Source organism: Morone saxatilis, unplaced genomic scaffold (genome assembly GCF_004916995.1).
Source record: "Morone saxatilis isolate NCDOM2014 unplaced genomic scaffold, NCSU_SB_2.0 Contig10, whole genome shotgun sequence".
Lineage (NCBI taxonomy): Eukaryota > Metazoa > Chordata > Actinopteri > Moronidae > Morone > Morone saxatilis.
In genome coordinates, this window is record NW_023339652.1 from 2,745,957 (window position 1) to 2,760,195 (window position 14,239).

Here is a 14,239-nt window from a genome sequence, read left to right on the forward strand (position 1 = left end):
TGCATCCTACAACTTTATAACGTCTATTCTTGCTCTGCTCTTTCCGTCCACACAGCTTGTTAAGCCTAAAAAGTACACAGAGGAGATAACGGGTCATCTTGGCTCATCTGTGCCGCCAGTCTGCCCAGTCGGCAGCATCATTCCTGGGCTTCGTATTCTTCTTCTTCTGCCCAGTCAGTGACCTTCACCTCAGGCTACTTCTGTCCCTGTCTTAAACGATCACATAACCCAGATGTTTTTTTTCTCCTCCCGCCATCCAACGTCGTCTCCCTCCGTCTCACACTGCCTACGGTCTGGATCGTACCACTCTTTCCGAACACTGATGCCCTGTGATTGTGGCTAACCAGGCTGTTTCCTGCCTGCATGTGCCAGCCTATATATAACACACTCCAGCACAGCGCTGTTTAAGAGCCTCGCAGCCTCGCGACCAGGCCGATCCAAAGCCACAGACACACTCTTCCCTCAGCAACACTCGCCTTTACAGCCTCTCATTTTGTCCCTTCAGTGTGGCACTGCTGTTCAGACTGGGCTCTGGAGGTTTTAATGTTGTTATTAGGAATAATTATGGGTGATTTTTCTGTGTGAGTCCTTACTGGACAAAGCCAAAGCGGTCGATGACTTTGTAAAGGTGGAAGTTGGTGTCCTCCCAGGGCTCCACGGTGGCCTCTTTTCCCTGGAATCAACAAGAGAGATGGAAACACAATGAATAACACGTATATGCACTCAAGTTCTGACTGTCAGATCTTTTCAGAGTCCATGAAGACCTTGGATATGACCACTGAGCATAGTAAGTGCTAGATGGACATACAATACAGACGGCCGCATGTTCTTTGTCATACTGTGTCAATATATTGCATTGTACTCTTCCTATTATACATACTACTCACTGTACTTTTTAAGCTTTTATTTCTTTGTCAGCTTCCGTATTATGCCAACCGTCTCTTGTTGTGATTTTACTTGCTATTGTTATTTTTAAAAGCTAACTCTACATCTGACCCGCTGAATAGTAGCCATTGGCAAAAAACCACCACGTCTACAAAAACGCTGATTAATGTGGCTGAAAGTGAACAATGAAAGGATAAAAGACGCCAAGATCAACAGAAAATTAATGTTCAAGGGACAAAAAGGAAAAATCACAACAAACTGGACTTCACAACCGACGCTGGAGGAGTCTGTGGACAGCTAATGGAGGATCGTACACACATCTTTGGGCCCCATCTTACTTTCTTTCTGGGTTGATGTTCAAACCACCATTTAGAGTACATCAGGATTTGATATTGAGTTGACGCACGTATGACATTCAGTTTAAGATGACAGAAATAAAAGGGAGGAGAGTATTGGTCTAAATAAGAGTCTGAAACTGTAGTAACTGTAATTGTGAAGCATGAAAGCAAATATTAATGAAAGTGTACCACTCTGTGACGAACAGTTTCTGTGTATATCATCCAATCTAACTGAGTAACCTCACATTTGTTGGGTTATAAAACGGAAAAATAAAGTATATATTAAAAACAACATTCCCTGGTTCCAGCTTCTCAAATTTGAGGATTTGTTTCTTCTGTTTGTATAATATGACAGTAAAGTGAAGTTCTTTGGGTTTTAAACAGGCAAATAATGAATATGTCATCTAAGGCTCTGGACTTTTTTTTACTGTTTTCTCTCTGAGTAATTGCTTCAGCTATTCACAATTTACAACAACAAAAATAATGAGTATTTCCAGCACTGGTGCAAGTGTTGACAAATGATTACATTTTTTAAAAACAGGACTGTCATTTGAATTTGTTGTTTTGGCAACATGCTAACAACAAAGTTTTGGTTAAAGAAAGAATTTTAAGGAAATAAAAGGAATAAAACTACAAAAGTAGATTACTTTTACAGTCTAGACAAAACAATGAATCAGTTCATCTGAAAAACAATCAACAGATCAATCAGGTAGATCATTAACTGCTGCTTGTGCACTGAAATAAACTCAACAGTGACTTCTGATTGAGCTCCAAATTACATGCCACCCACGTTCCTCAGGGGCAGAGAATCATGTTTTGATTGGCTGCTAGATTACGAGGGGAGCCACGACTCCATCGCCCTTGGGAAGGTGTGTCGGTGCGAGTGTGTGTGTTTATGAGACGCAGAGAAACTGTGTGTGTGTGTGTGTGTGTGTGAGCAGCGATTAACAGGTGTGAAATGAACAGCCAGACGCCCACCTGCGTCACCGTCCGACTCCAGGCCTGGTTCTAGTTAATTCACCATCATGGACCAATGCAATAGAGAACCCACAGTCAGGGTTGTGATGGAGGATTGTGCCGAGAGAATATCAAAGAGAGACAGAGAGTGTGAGAAACAGAGTGGTGGAAGATTAGAAGATAGAGTTGAAACAGAGCTGATGTAAATCTCTACAACTTACTGCGCTGAACAATGTGTTCTCAAACTGATGACAGGCTGGGTTTTTGGATCTGTGCTTCAGATTTCATTCAAATTGAAGTTTTTTTATGAGCCGAGTAACAATTAATGAACCTCTAAACTAAACTTTCCCGCCACTCTGCACAAGCAAAATATCTTTCAAATCTTCCTCAGACAGTACCAGAGACCGAGGGCCCGTCTGTGGTTTCACAGGTCAGTCTGACAACCAGGTGTTGAGGTGAAATATATCTATATCCATCTCCTGCCTCTGCGCTGCTCCCTCAGACCGAACACCAGTTAAATAAATAACTCAAACACACACACAGAAACCTCTGAAGGTGGTTTATCGAGCCTCACAACATGTGTGTTCACACTCTGAAATAGGACTGAAGAACACTGCACCACCATGGGCGGACACGTTTGTCATTTCTCGCTCTGCTTCAAACCAATTTCAGGGTCAAATTAAAGCCAGACTCCGACTGTGATTGTGTGTCATCAGAACTCTGCGAGAGACTGCACAGTTCAGTCACCGTTCTACAATTATTAACTGATTCATAACAAGAATAAATGGATTCATTTAGCTTCTGACCCCTTATTACAGAGCAGTATCTCCTTGTTATCGCTCCTCAGAAGTTAAATGTCTACACACACTTACTTCCCCTCTCAGATTATTTCCTTTGAATCATTTTTAGAGGCCTGAGGGGAAAATGTACAGAACTTCACAAGAATGAAGCAAAAGATCTGCAGAAATAAACATTATTTTTCTCATTACCTACTTCAGTAATCATCTTCAAACACCCTAGATTCCTCTTGCGGGGGTCCTAGCCCCCAAGTTGGGAACCACTTCAATAAATTACCACTCTGATATATAAGGAAGAACAAAACATCTGAGCATTTACAGAATGTTTCAGTACACATATGTCATTAACCTTCAAAGAGTGCATATTGTAGGTTAGCCCAATATATGAATAAAAATAATTCATTATGACTTATTTATTATTTTTATTTACAGCCAGATTTGGACATAAAATAAGAATGTTTTCACTCAAACCCAGAGGAAAGGTGAGAGGACCATGGATGTGTGTACCAAACCTCATAGCCATCCATCCAATAGTTAGAAATCAATAGTCAAATGTGACATTTTTGGATCGGATCCCAACCGAGCATGAAGATGTTTAATTAAGTATTGTCTCCAAATATCTACAATCAATGGCCCTCCGATCGTGAAATATCAGCATCAGAGCCACGAGTAACAGACAATGGTCAGACCTGAGTGGATCTGTCACTCGGAAAACAAAACTCTTCATTTCTACATTCTGCAGAGACAAGAAATCATTTTAATATCCGCAAACAAACGGCTGCTAATGGCAAACGACGAGCAGCGACTGTGTGTGGCCGGCTTGATAACTGACTCCATTGAACTCCTCCCAACCCCAACAGCGAGAATGACACTGATTTAGCTCTGATTGTGCCTCATTGTGCCTCGCCCCACACACACACACACACACACACACACACACGCCTCCATCATCTCCTCTCTTCATGGTCTCTTCACTCTTAATGAGGCAGCTTGATTATGCAGCCTGCTGGACTAAATTAAAAAGACTAATTTACAAACCAAGCGTGGTGGGCTGGTCCGACTGATACCGGCGGGCTGTGGAATAGAGGTGTCACTCAGGAAACATCCGCATGCATACAGTGACACACACACACACACACACCACACAGCCGCCAACACACAGCACACACACACCACACAACACACACAGCCACACACAACACACCACACACAGCGGAGCATACAGCGTTTCACTGTACAGGCAGTTAATTAAAATGTACGAGATACCCTTCCCTACAAAAACACCCACATGATCCCATACTCTATTTTCAGGCCCACGTTGAGTAACGCGTTATCGGCCAGCCGGAGTCTGGATGAAGCCTTAGTTTTAACAAGTATTTCATGGCCACCAATGTGATAAAAATATCCTTATATGGCGGATTATTTTCGACAGATATTGTGATTGCAACCATGATTCTGCATGTAGTTGTGTGAATTATCAGTTTGAATCACCAATTTTTAGGCCCCCAAATTTTTTAACTTCAATTTAACTTCAAATGCATAACGTGAAAATTGTTTTAGGATGCAGTAGGCAAACCCAAACCATGTTTTCTTAAACTGGATTTGGTAGGCCACCAGAGGCATCTCTTGGGCAGAAACTACAAGATTTCATGAAGGCTGTTTTTTTACGTCATCGAAAGGAAAAGTCATGAAAGACTGATTATCATTCGCCCCTGGTAAACACGCTAATTAACACGCAGTATTAAAATCAAATGTCATTAAAGTTAAAAAATAATAAATCCGGCACGGCTGGTTAAATACATTGAAGAAAGACATCTCCCAGCGTTTAAGGGGGAAGGAGCGTTAAAAATCAGTCCCCCAGTGTGTGTAGCAGTTATACCTTATTAACTTTGCATCTGTGGTCCCCTAATTTCAAGAAGAAGCAATGAACATTTTTACTAGTTGTCTGCTTCACATCCTTTGGATTTTTTGCAATAGAAATAATGGAATAGAAAGAATAGAAAACAAGTTCACTTATTGGCAATAATGTGATTAATAAATAAAAATAACACATAAAATGCTTCAGAATCTTAGTTCAATCAACAGGAGAGATGCTTCACTTTCACTGCTCTTCTGACTCAGTTAGTGTTGGTGCACTGAACATTCACACATTCACAGTGTGTACCAGCAAACTGGCTTTTAAAAGTGTAATTTAAATGTTAATTTAATTGGCAGTTAATGAGCTCTGGCTGAGGATAGTCCATATGAAATGTGGCTCTCACGTGGTAATCACAGCCATGCGAGAGCGGCAGATCCTGCACACCGCTGACTGTTATTATTGTGTTTCACGGGCAATAAGGCAGCAATTTATGGAGGGATTTCACCACAGTGTTATGAAGTTTGGTGTCTCAGCATGAGTGAGTGACTGGAATCTGGCTGCGGACGACCACAAGAAAAACCTTTTGTTGGAAGTTACAGCCTCAGGATAGAGCTGAAGGGAGTTCTGACCGTACCTTGTCATATTTGGCGACTATCTCAGCCCGCTCCTGGTTAAGTTTCACCGCCGCATCCTGCTCGGTATCAGACGCTGCAGAGCAAACAGAGGAGGGAGAGAGAGAGGGAGAAAAGATGAATGAGTGAAGGCTAGTTTGAATAAAAACTGTGTCTCTGTGCTCAATGAGCTGCAAGCAAACACTGATCACACTTTTTGTGTTGGTATGTTTACTGGCTTTTACATCAAGTGTGTTATCCCTGAAAGCTGATGTCACAACAGTGTGTGTGTGTGTGTGTGTGTGTGGTAGTGGTCATTGTGGACATCCACCAGCAGCAGTTACAGCACAGATGCAGCAGGAAAATCAGTTGAACAACCATTTAAAATTTGCACAATATAGTGTCCTCCAATGTAAATGTAGGTAACAGTAAATGAGTGACGCTATGCTGACATCTAAATTATAGTCGTTAGCATGCTATGTTAGCCTAAATCCTACATCCTGTAGTGAATTGAAGTTTTGGAGAAGTGGAAACATAACACATAACACATGAATAGTTGTTGCTGCTAGATAAGGAGCCATCAGTGTTGTGCTAACACATATATTACCACCCCATGAGTGATGCTGCTGTCAACATCATTAACACAGACTATGTTAGTTTTACTTTAGGACTTCCTGCAGCTCTCAACCTAATCTGAACTAATTACAGATATTTTGTGTTTAATTTTAGTAAAAAATCATCCAGAAACGTCCTTTAAGGGACTTCCTGTAAGTTTTCTGATGTGTTCAAACGTGTTGCTCCTTGCTGCACATACACCACATTATTCTGTCATCACAGACGTGCTTTGTGTGACTCCAACCCTCCCTCAGTGTGCCAGAGCCAAGAGCCGACGTGGAGGACGCACACACTCAAACCAGTCCGAGAAAGCTTGGCGAGGCCAGCAGGAACTCTTCACTGCGGCGTGGCCAGCGTGTCAGCCTGACCTCAGCCTGGGAGAATAATGTGTGTTTGTGTGTGTGTGTGTGTCTATGTGAAGCAGGCTGATGAGAGGAGCTCCTTCAAACTGACATGCTGTTGTGACAGAGAGGCGTCACAGCGGCACAGAGAGGTTTTCTGTGTTTGCTGAGCCTACGCACCACATTGTGTGATTGCAAATGTGCTGTTGCTACACACACACTGATAACACCAAACGCACACACAGTGAACACACCTCTTACCTCTCTATGTATCTCAGGATTGTAAATCAACACTCCCCGCAACACACACACACTTCCTGATCCAGCCAGCCATGAGAGGCTCCAAACATCGGATGTGCGTTAACAAAGCTGGCACAGACTCTATTAAGTGGGGTCATGTTGTGTTTATGTTGAATATGGTGTGCGACACGTAGTAATGAAGGCGTATAATGAATCATACCTAAAAGCACAGAGAGGAGAAGCGGCCGGCTGAACTAACCACTGCAGCATAAAAACCATCATAATAAACACACTGAACAGGATTATATAACACATACTGATGGAGCGGTTATTATGTTTAATGATTGACGTTTATTGTCAGAATTCTTTAAAAACTTTAATGAGAAAATATTATAATTTGATTCTTATTTTCACATTGCCCTTTGCAGACACTAAATATTTATAGCTCTATCTATTGAAGTGAAGGCATTTTTTCATTCAGACATACACTGTGAAACCAGATTAATTAGTTAATTTAACTCATTGAAACTGATTACATCAAAAGTTTTAAGTAAAACAAACTATATTTTTTAAGTTAAACAAACATTATTGATCAAGTAGCTTTAGTAATTTTAAGTGACACTGACTTCATTTTGTAATTTTTATTTGTACAGTGAAAACTAAATATGTAGTAAAAGGTTATTAATCTATTAATATATTCCTGTAACTTACAAAACTAAGTTAGTGTCACTTAAATATACTAGTAAAAGCTGCTTAAGCAAGAATATTTTTGAACAAAATTGAGTTTGTGTCACTTAAAAAAAACAAGTGTAGGTGACAATAACTGACCCTAACCCAAACTTTAAATGGCAGGATACAATTATTAATATCGTAAACGTGGGACGACTAGTCGACTGATGGCTTAAACTAACAAAAGGACTATGAAAATCTTAAGTCGGCGGCAGCCCTAATGATATCTTTAAATTCAATATCCAAAAGTTCCACTTTTAACAACAAATTCATTAACAATCTTTGCAAAGAATCTTGATAGAAATAAAGAAAACATTTAACATTCAATGCTCCTCCACTAAACACACTATCAACTCTAAAACTTTTAATCTGACACTACTGGCTTTGGCCTTCAAAAACCCCCACATCATTCGAATCCCCACAGTTGGGGAACTGGATAATTCCTTTCTTTTTGACAGTTTTTCGGCCCTTCACAGGAAGTATTTGACTCCAGTCATTCTCCGACTTCCTCTCTGGGTCTCTGGGGTTCGATGGGAGGAAAGGCTTCGACTGGAATTCCAAAACGCTCCGAACAAACACGCTCCTTATTGAGCCGGCTGGCATTTTTATGACAGGATGGTGTGTGTCAGTGAAAGGCGTGTTGCTGTGGGCTGCTGAGAGCACACACAGCGGGAGAAGACGCTGGAGGGGGCAAACAAGGCAAACTGTCTGGGGCAAATAAACAAATACAGTAAAGCCTTTTTCTGCTGGGAGTTCCACCCCAGGAGGCCCTGTGGTTCCCATAGTGAGAGGGAGAGGAATTGGGGAGGAAATGGGATTCAGTCTTTTCTTTGCACTGAGGCTTAGTCTTAATTCTGAACCCCTTACAGCCATATTAGTATTCCACAGTGGCCTGACTTAAGCTAAATGCAATTAGACCCCTTTTCATGCCTCAAGGATCACATTGGCATCCGTGACGGAGATTGCGAGTGTGTGTTTGTTTTTATTTGCGGGCCGAGGAGCTCTCGTTGGACTCTTGGTGGGTCCAGGGACTTTATAGCCAATTGTAAAAGACCCCTTGTGACTTAAAGTTTACAGGGTGTTTTATCTGATTGGCTCTGAAATATGTTTAACATCATGTGCCCCCAAAGAGGTCTGAACTACTACTTCAGTGAATGGGATATTTTCTCTATTCAATTTCAGTGGAAACAAACTTGACCTTATTCCACAATGTGCACAATGTTTCCTGGCAAATGTCCTGATCCCAGTTCAAGAAACATTGGTCTTAAGAGAAATATATAATAGAAATATGTCAATTATTGGATGGATAGCCATTAATGAATTAATTTTGTACAGACATTCATAGTACGCAGAGGATGAATCCTACTCACTTTGGTGATCTCCCGACCTTTCCTTTGACTCAAATTAACTGCGGAAACTAGCTTAGGCTTACGGTCAGACCAGAACTCAAGGCATGGACAAATCACAATCATTAGCCAATACGTCTGTTCCACAAAAAGATAAATGGGCTGCAAAATCCAGTGTGATCAAAACTACAACATGTTTTAAGATAGGCTATGTTTGTTGTGTTCAAATTCAAGCAAATGACATGTTGGATCGAATTAGTTCGGACTGGAACCCCGTTGGTAGTACCTGGTCAGATTCATATTTCTTGTGTTTAGATAACATTTAAGAACTGTGTATTCCTTTGGGATTTTGTAGAAAAATCTTCTTCAGATCAAGGTATTGAAAAGGTTGCTGTTTCAGTGCAATAGTATCCAAAGATTCCAAACAAACCCAGGCCAAGAGGTTTTAAATGTCAATCTGTCAGACCTCAATAGAAGTTCTTGCGTCTAGTTTTCTTCCAATGATTGATGAACCTAATTTCTAAACCAATTTCTCCGCTGAATGGAGCCTCAAAATAAAATACCTAAATGAAATTAAATGCTTTGGTGATTCTGAGAAATGAAAGGCATAACTTCAAGTAGAAATAGATTAAAACGGGCCGACCAAACATGGATTAACCAATAAAACAGGATCTCAGGGAGAATTATTCCTCTAGAAGACAATCTCTCTGTCCATTTTCATCCTGCTTATCCTTCATTACAAGGCTAGAAACCAACTGCCCCCCCCCACTGAGCTGACCTTCCACCTCCTCCACTCTGAGCTGTCAGCCCCCAGCGGTGAGGCCAATGTCAGCTCCAGATAACTGTCCCTGTCCTGCTGTGATTAAAATGTCCCCGCTGCCCATCACCCGCCTGGCCAGCTGGACATCGCCCTGTCCCCCCCACTCTGCCCTTCACTCCTGTTCTTCACGCCGCATTCGGGTCACATGGGAGATTTACTGTCAGCGCTGAGGTCTGAAAGAGCCAGGAGTGTTGCATGCATGACAACTAATCTGAAACCATCATGATGTGTCACAAATTCAGGAAGTTAGGTGCAACTTCCCCAGCAGGGGTTTACCACTTAACAGGTGAAGTGAATGCAGGCAGGAGGCTCACACTGCACATTGTGTTTTATTTTGATCTGCCAGCTTTAAAGCCAACAGTGCTAACCGTGTTTTCACTTGTCTCACCTGTTAACAGCGAAGTGAAAAGCTGTTATTGCACATTCACAGCTGTGTTAATTGAAAAATGCAGACAAAGACATGAAAAGAAAGAGGTATATAAGTCAAATACTCTACATTGACTACAGGTCTAATTAAATTAAAATAAATGTTTATTTTGAAGCACATTTGGAAAAATGAACCTGGGTGATGATTGTTTGAATGATTTGTAATGTATTTTAAAATAAAAGTACTTTACGTTATTGAATACTAGATAGATGTCTAACTAAAGGACATTTTCCACTCTGGTGTGGGAGGATTTTACAACTTCAGGAGTCTTTCTGTCTAAAAAAGCTGCATAGAAACGTACTCAATGCTGCTTTCAGGTGCCGCTAACCCTTCTGACAGAGTTGTCTTAGTACGGGTGGTGAGTCAGCTGCCTTTCCTCAATGCTGAAAACAAATTGTCTAGACTTGTGGATTTTGCAGTTGGGGATGTTGTTGAAGCTGGTACTCATCAAGCTTCAGAACATTTTTGAGGTGATGAAACTGCATCATTTGACCAGTCCAATTTAAACAGACCCTAAAAGTGATTTTACAACTGGAAAAACTGATAATATTCAGTATAACTCATCAGCTACAGAAGGTATATATATATATATATATATATATGCTGTACCCCACGACACTCCAAAACTACAAGTCGTTGTCACATTCACTCCCAAAACCCCCTTTAATACTACAGTTAACTGTCAGCACTGTGGACAGCATGGAAAGACTGAGAGTACCAATAGAAATACTACCTCTACTCCTTGTAGCTAGCAGTTTACAGTCACTAAAATTAATTCTGTCACTCTCCACTGCCTCTGTTACATCTTTGCTAGGCTGAGCTAGCTTCTTAAATGGCTCTGAACCACAGTCTAAATGCCAAAACGTCCAAAAAAAGCAAATTGAGGAAAAAGTCTGCAGAATCTGTAGCCCCGGTTTCCTCAAGGAGTCCCACACAAAGACATGGAGCTATTTCAAAGCCTCACAGAAAGTAAAACCCCTGCATTTCTTGGTTTTTGCATTGACGCCTTGTCCTTGAATCTCAAACAACCCAGCAGTGTCCTACACACTGCAGGGGCGAGGGAAATCGAACACTACAGTAGCCATGCTTTTATCCTTGTCTTCCCACTTGACAAAAGCCTCAGTTGAGACTGAAAGCTTTTAAAAAATGAAACATTCTGGAGGAATTGTGTGGCCGAAGACTCCAAATGAGACGTTTCACAGTAAAGTCTAATTGTGCTGGCGACCACTACTGTACAAGCCATGTGACAGGAAGCGTTGTGGGCTGTATTTGTGTGTTTGTTCCTCATTATCATTGCTGTTAACGACCAGCACTGACAATGAGCAACATGACAAGCATAATCACAGCCTTTCTCGTTTCCTCTGCTCTCCTGAAGCCCTCTTTAGGCTGCTGTAATGAGCTCTCTTTGTTCTTTATGTTAAGGAGTCGTCGCTTGTTACAGCTCTTTGCTCCCCTGCAACCATTCTTTATGCATCTCTCGCCCCCTCGTATAGATGCACAGAAAGAGGAATAATTCTAATAACAATAATAATAGTGGAAGGGTTGATTTGAGAAGAAAGCTTTGCTCAGTTCAGCTGTGGTGTTTCTCTTTCATCACACACATTCAGAGTACCATGGTGTCCAATTATCCATGTGCACTCTAACCATGCAAGAACCCCACAAGTTTAACATGGCAAACCACTGATAAAGTGATATGTGGTGATTTCTTTCACACAAGTGACACAATGAGGCACACACACACACACACACACACAGACCAAATGATGTCACCCTCTTAACAAGCAGCTGATGAGGCAACTGCAGACACTTTACAGTACACTATTATGTGCTATTACTGTTCTGCAAAAACAGTCATCTGTCTGTCTCAGGCTGTACTTCCCACCTGAACTCGACCACATGAACACGACGTGACAACCAGCCAAGACTTTAGCCAACCTGATACCAAATGTGGTTTACAGGCCTCCACGGTGTCTGTACTCTGCACCACCTTCCCAATGTATTTAATCCTGCATCCCAAAATGGTGACTGTTCTGTCAAACATTACAGCAGATTACAGTGGAACACAGTCGGATCGGGCTAATGTTAGCAGGCAGTGACGACTGCTTGCACAAATAAGGATTTTATTTAAATGTTCAGACGAAGAGTCACACTAGCAGCCCTGTCAGGCTGTAAAGCCCTTTACACACATGCAAACAAAATTGCTGAATGAATGAAAAATAAGGAGAAAACTTGCTATTCTAAGAGCTTTAACCACTACGGGGTAAAGAAAAAGAACTCCTGAGGCATCAGAGGGAAGCCGATGTACCTGAATGAAAAGCATTAAACTGTCTCAGCTGCACTTTAAGCTAAAAAAAAAACCATCCTCAAGTAAAAAGGGTCCCCCATTTAACAACTGATGACAGAGTACATCATTATCTGCATGCTTGTGTTAGCATATATTAATAGCATTCTAATACTGGTGCATTATATTTGGAAGCAGAGTGTTAGCACATAATAAGTGGGTGACATCACTGGGTGTTTCACTGGCCTGTGCAACACTACATCACAGTCACGTCTCGTCCGTTGCATGCTTAATGCATGTTTATGTTAGCACGTTAACACTTGCAATAGTTCAATGCATCAATCTCAAATACTTGAATATTTAAAATAAATCAGTGCAGGTAGTCCAGTGGACACATCCATTTTCCCTTACATATATATTACACATATTAGGAGCTTCATACACTTACAAACCACAAACATATCATGTCCTGGAGTCAGTATGAGGTTGTACAGGCCAACACAGCAATTTGTGTACTAATATTTAATACATTTACATCTGTAAAGGAGACAAAGACGTACAGACTGAAAGGAAAAATCCCCACATTCTTGGATGTGAGTATAATTCCTATCCTGCACATAAAACCACAGGACAAACCATCCCACAGGTTTAAATCAAATTATATAAACCAGTTAAAACTAAAAAAAACTCATGTGTACCCATCACATACCAGAGTATTAAGTAAATATGTACACAAACCAACTGTATCGTCCAAACTGAAGCAGCAGAAATGCCCAAATCCCCAACTGGACTGACTCTGTTCGTCTTTTACCTCTTTTCAAGCCATCCGCGGGGTCCTCCGAGCGAGCCAGGGCCTTAGTCCGCATCAGTCACAGTTCAACCAGGTCCAACACACCAAGAGACAACCTGAACTACCTCATCCCATCGCTGTCACTACGCACTGCCCCACAACAACTGACTGAGAGGAAATATGAGCGGGAGGCAGAGAGAAGTGAGATCAGAGACTCTGAGTTCACAATGCCACTGTTTGTTACTGTAGCTACAGTACAGACAGACAGACAGACAGACAACTGACTTCAGGAACGAGTCAGTCCCACTCACAACATTCTCCTCTCAAACACAACAACACAACAAGCTCTGTTCAACACATCAGACAGAGGGAGAGAGGACAGAGGGGAGGACTGTTTCCAGCCAAGTGAGGAGAAGCTTTTTCGAAATGTCACAAAAAAGAAAATGTGATCAGATGAGTTCAAGTCTGTTCATTTTCAGTTTCATCAAAAAGCAAAAAATGCTCTTCTGAAACGTCCCCGTAGAAAGAGAGCGGACCATTCACTGAGCTGATCACGCCCCGGCAATGTGATTATTTATCTAACAAATTTATCAATTAAACTATTTCCCAACCGTTCTTCTTTGGAAACTTCTTTGCTGCACTTCGTTTGAAAGCACGCACCAGTGGAAAGTTGGGAAAGAGAGGGAAACCGACGGGGGCACATGATGACAGTTTGATGATAAACAGTTTCCATTAAAACTTCATTATGAAATGGACGTGATGTACCATGAAGGGTCTTGTGATGTGGCGTTTCAGAAGAAAGAGGGAGGGTGGGGTTTGGGGAGGCTGAAATGAGCAACAGGCAAAGCAAAAAAAGAAAAAGAGAAGTTCTCTTGTCATCTCATCTCTATCTCCGAGCTCCATCGGTACAGGAAATATCTGTGTTTGTGAGGGGAGAGTTGGCGGATGGGACTTAAGTGCTGTTATCACTTCTGAAGCTCCAGGGTCACAGGGAGAAGGGAGGGGGGCGGGAATTAACCGCTTTTAGACGTCATGTCCATTTTCTGGAAGTCCACTTAATCCATGTTTCTATTTGTGTTTCTCCAGTCAATACCCAGAGCCACTATGTACCCATGTGCAACACATTCCTGTACACTCTTTTTTTAGGGCTGTCAGCTATTGTAAATTTGATCATATAATCAAATTGCAAAACAAGATGGATATT

General features: G+C 41.5%; 1 protein-coding gene across 1 annotated transcript in view; it reads right to left on the bottom strand.

Moving 5' to 3' along the window:
* The window catches only part of usp6nl (USP6 N-terminal like), a 33,594-nt gene extending 20,297 nt beyond the window's left edge, over positions 1 to 13,297 (bottom strand). The window contains 3 exon segments of the mRNA XM_035675463.1: positions 594 to 673; positions 5,470 to 5,543; positions 13,057 to 13,297. Coding sequence (XP_035531356.1) covers positions 594 to 673; positions 5,470 to 5,543; positions 13,057 to 13,111 — 209 coding nt within the window. The 5' untranslated portion in view covers positions 13,112 to 13,297.
* Positions 13,298 to 14,239: the final 942 nt, after the last annotated feature.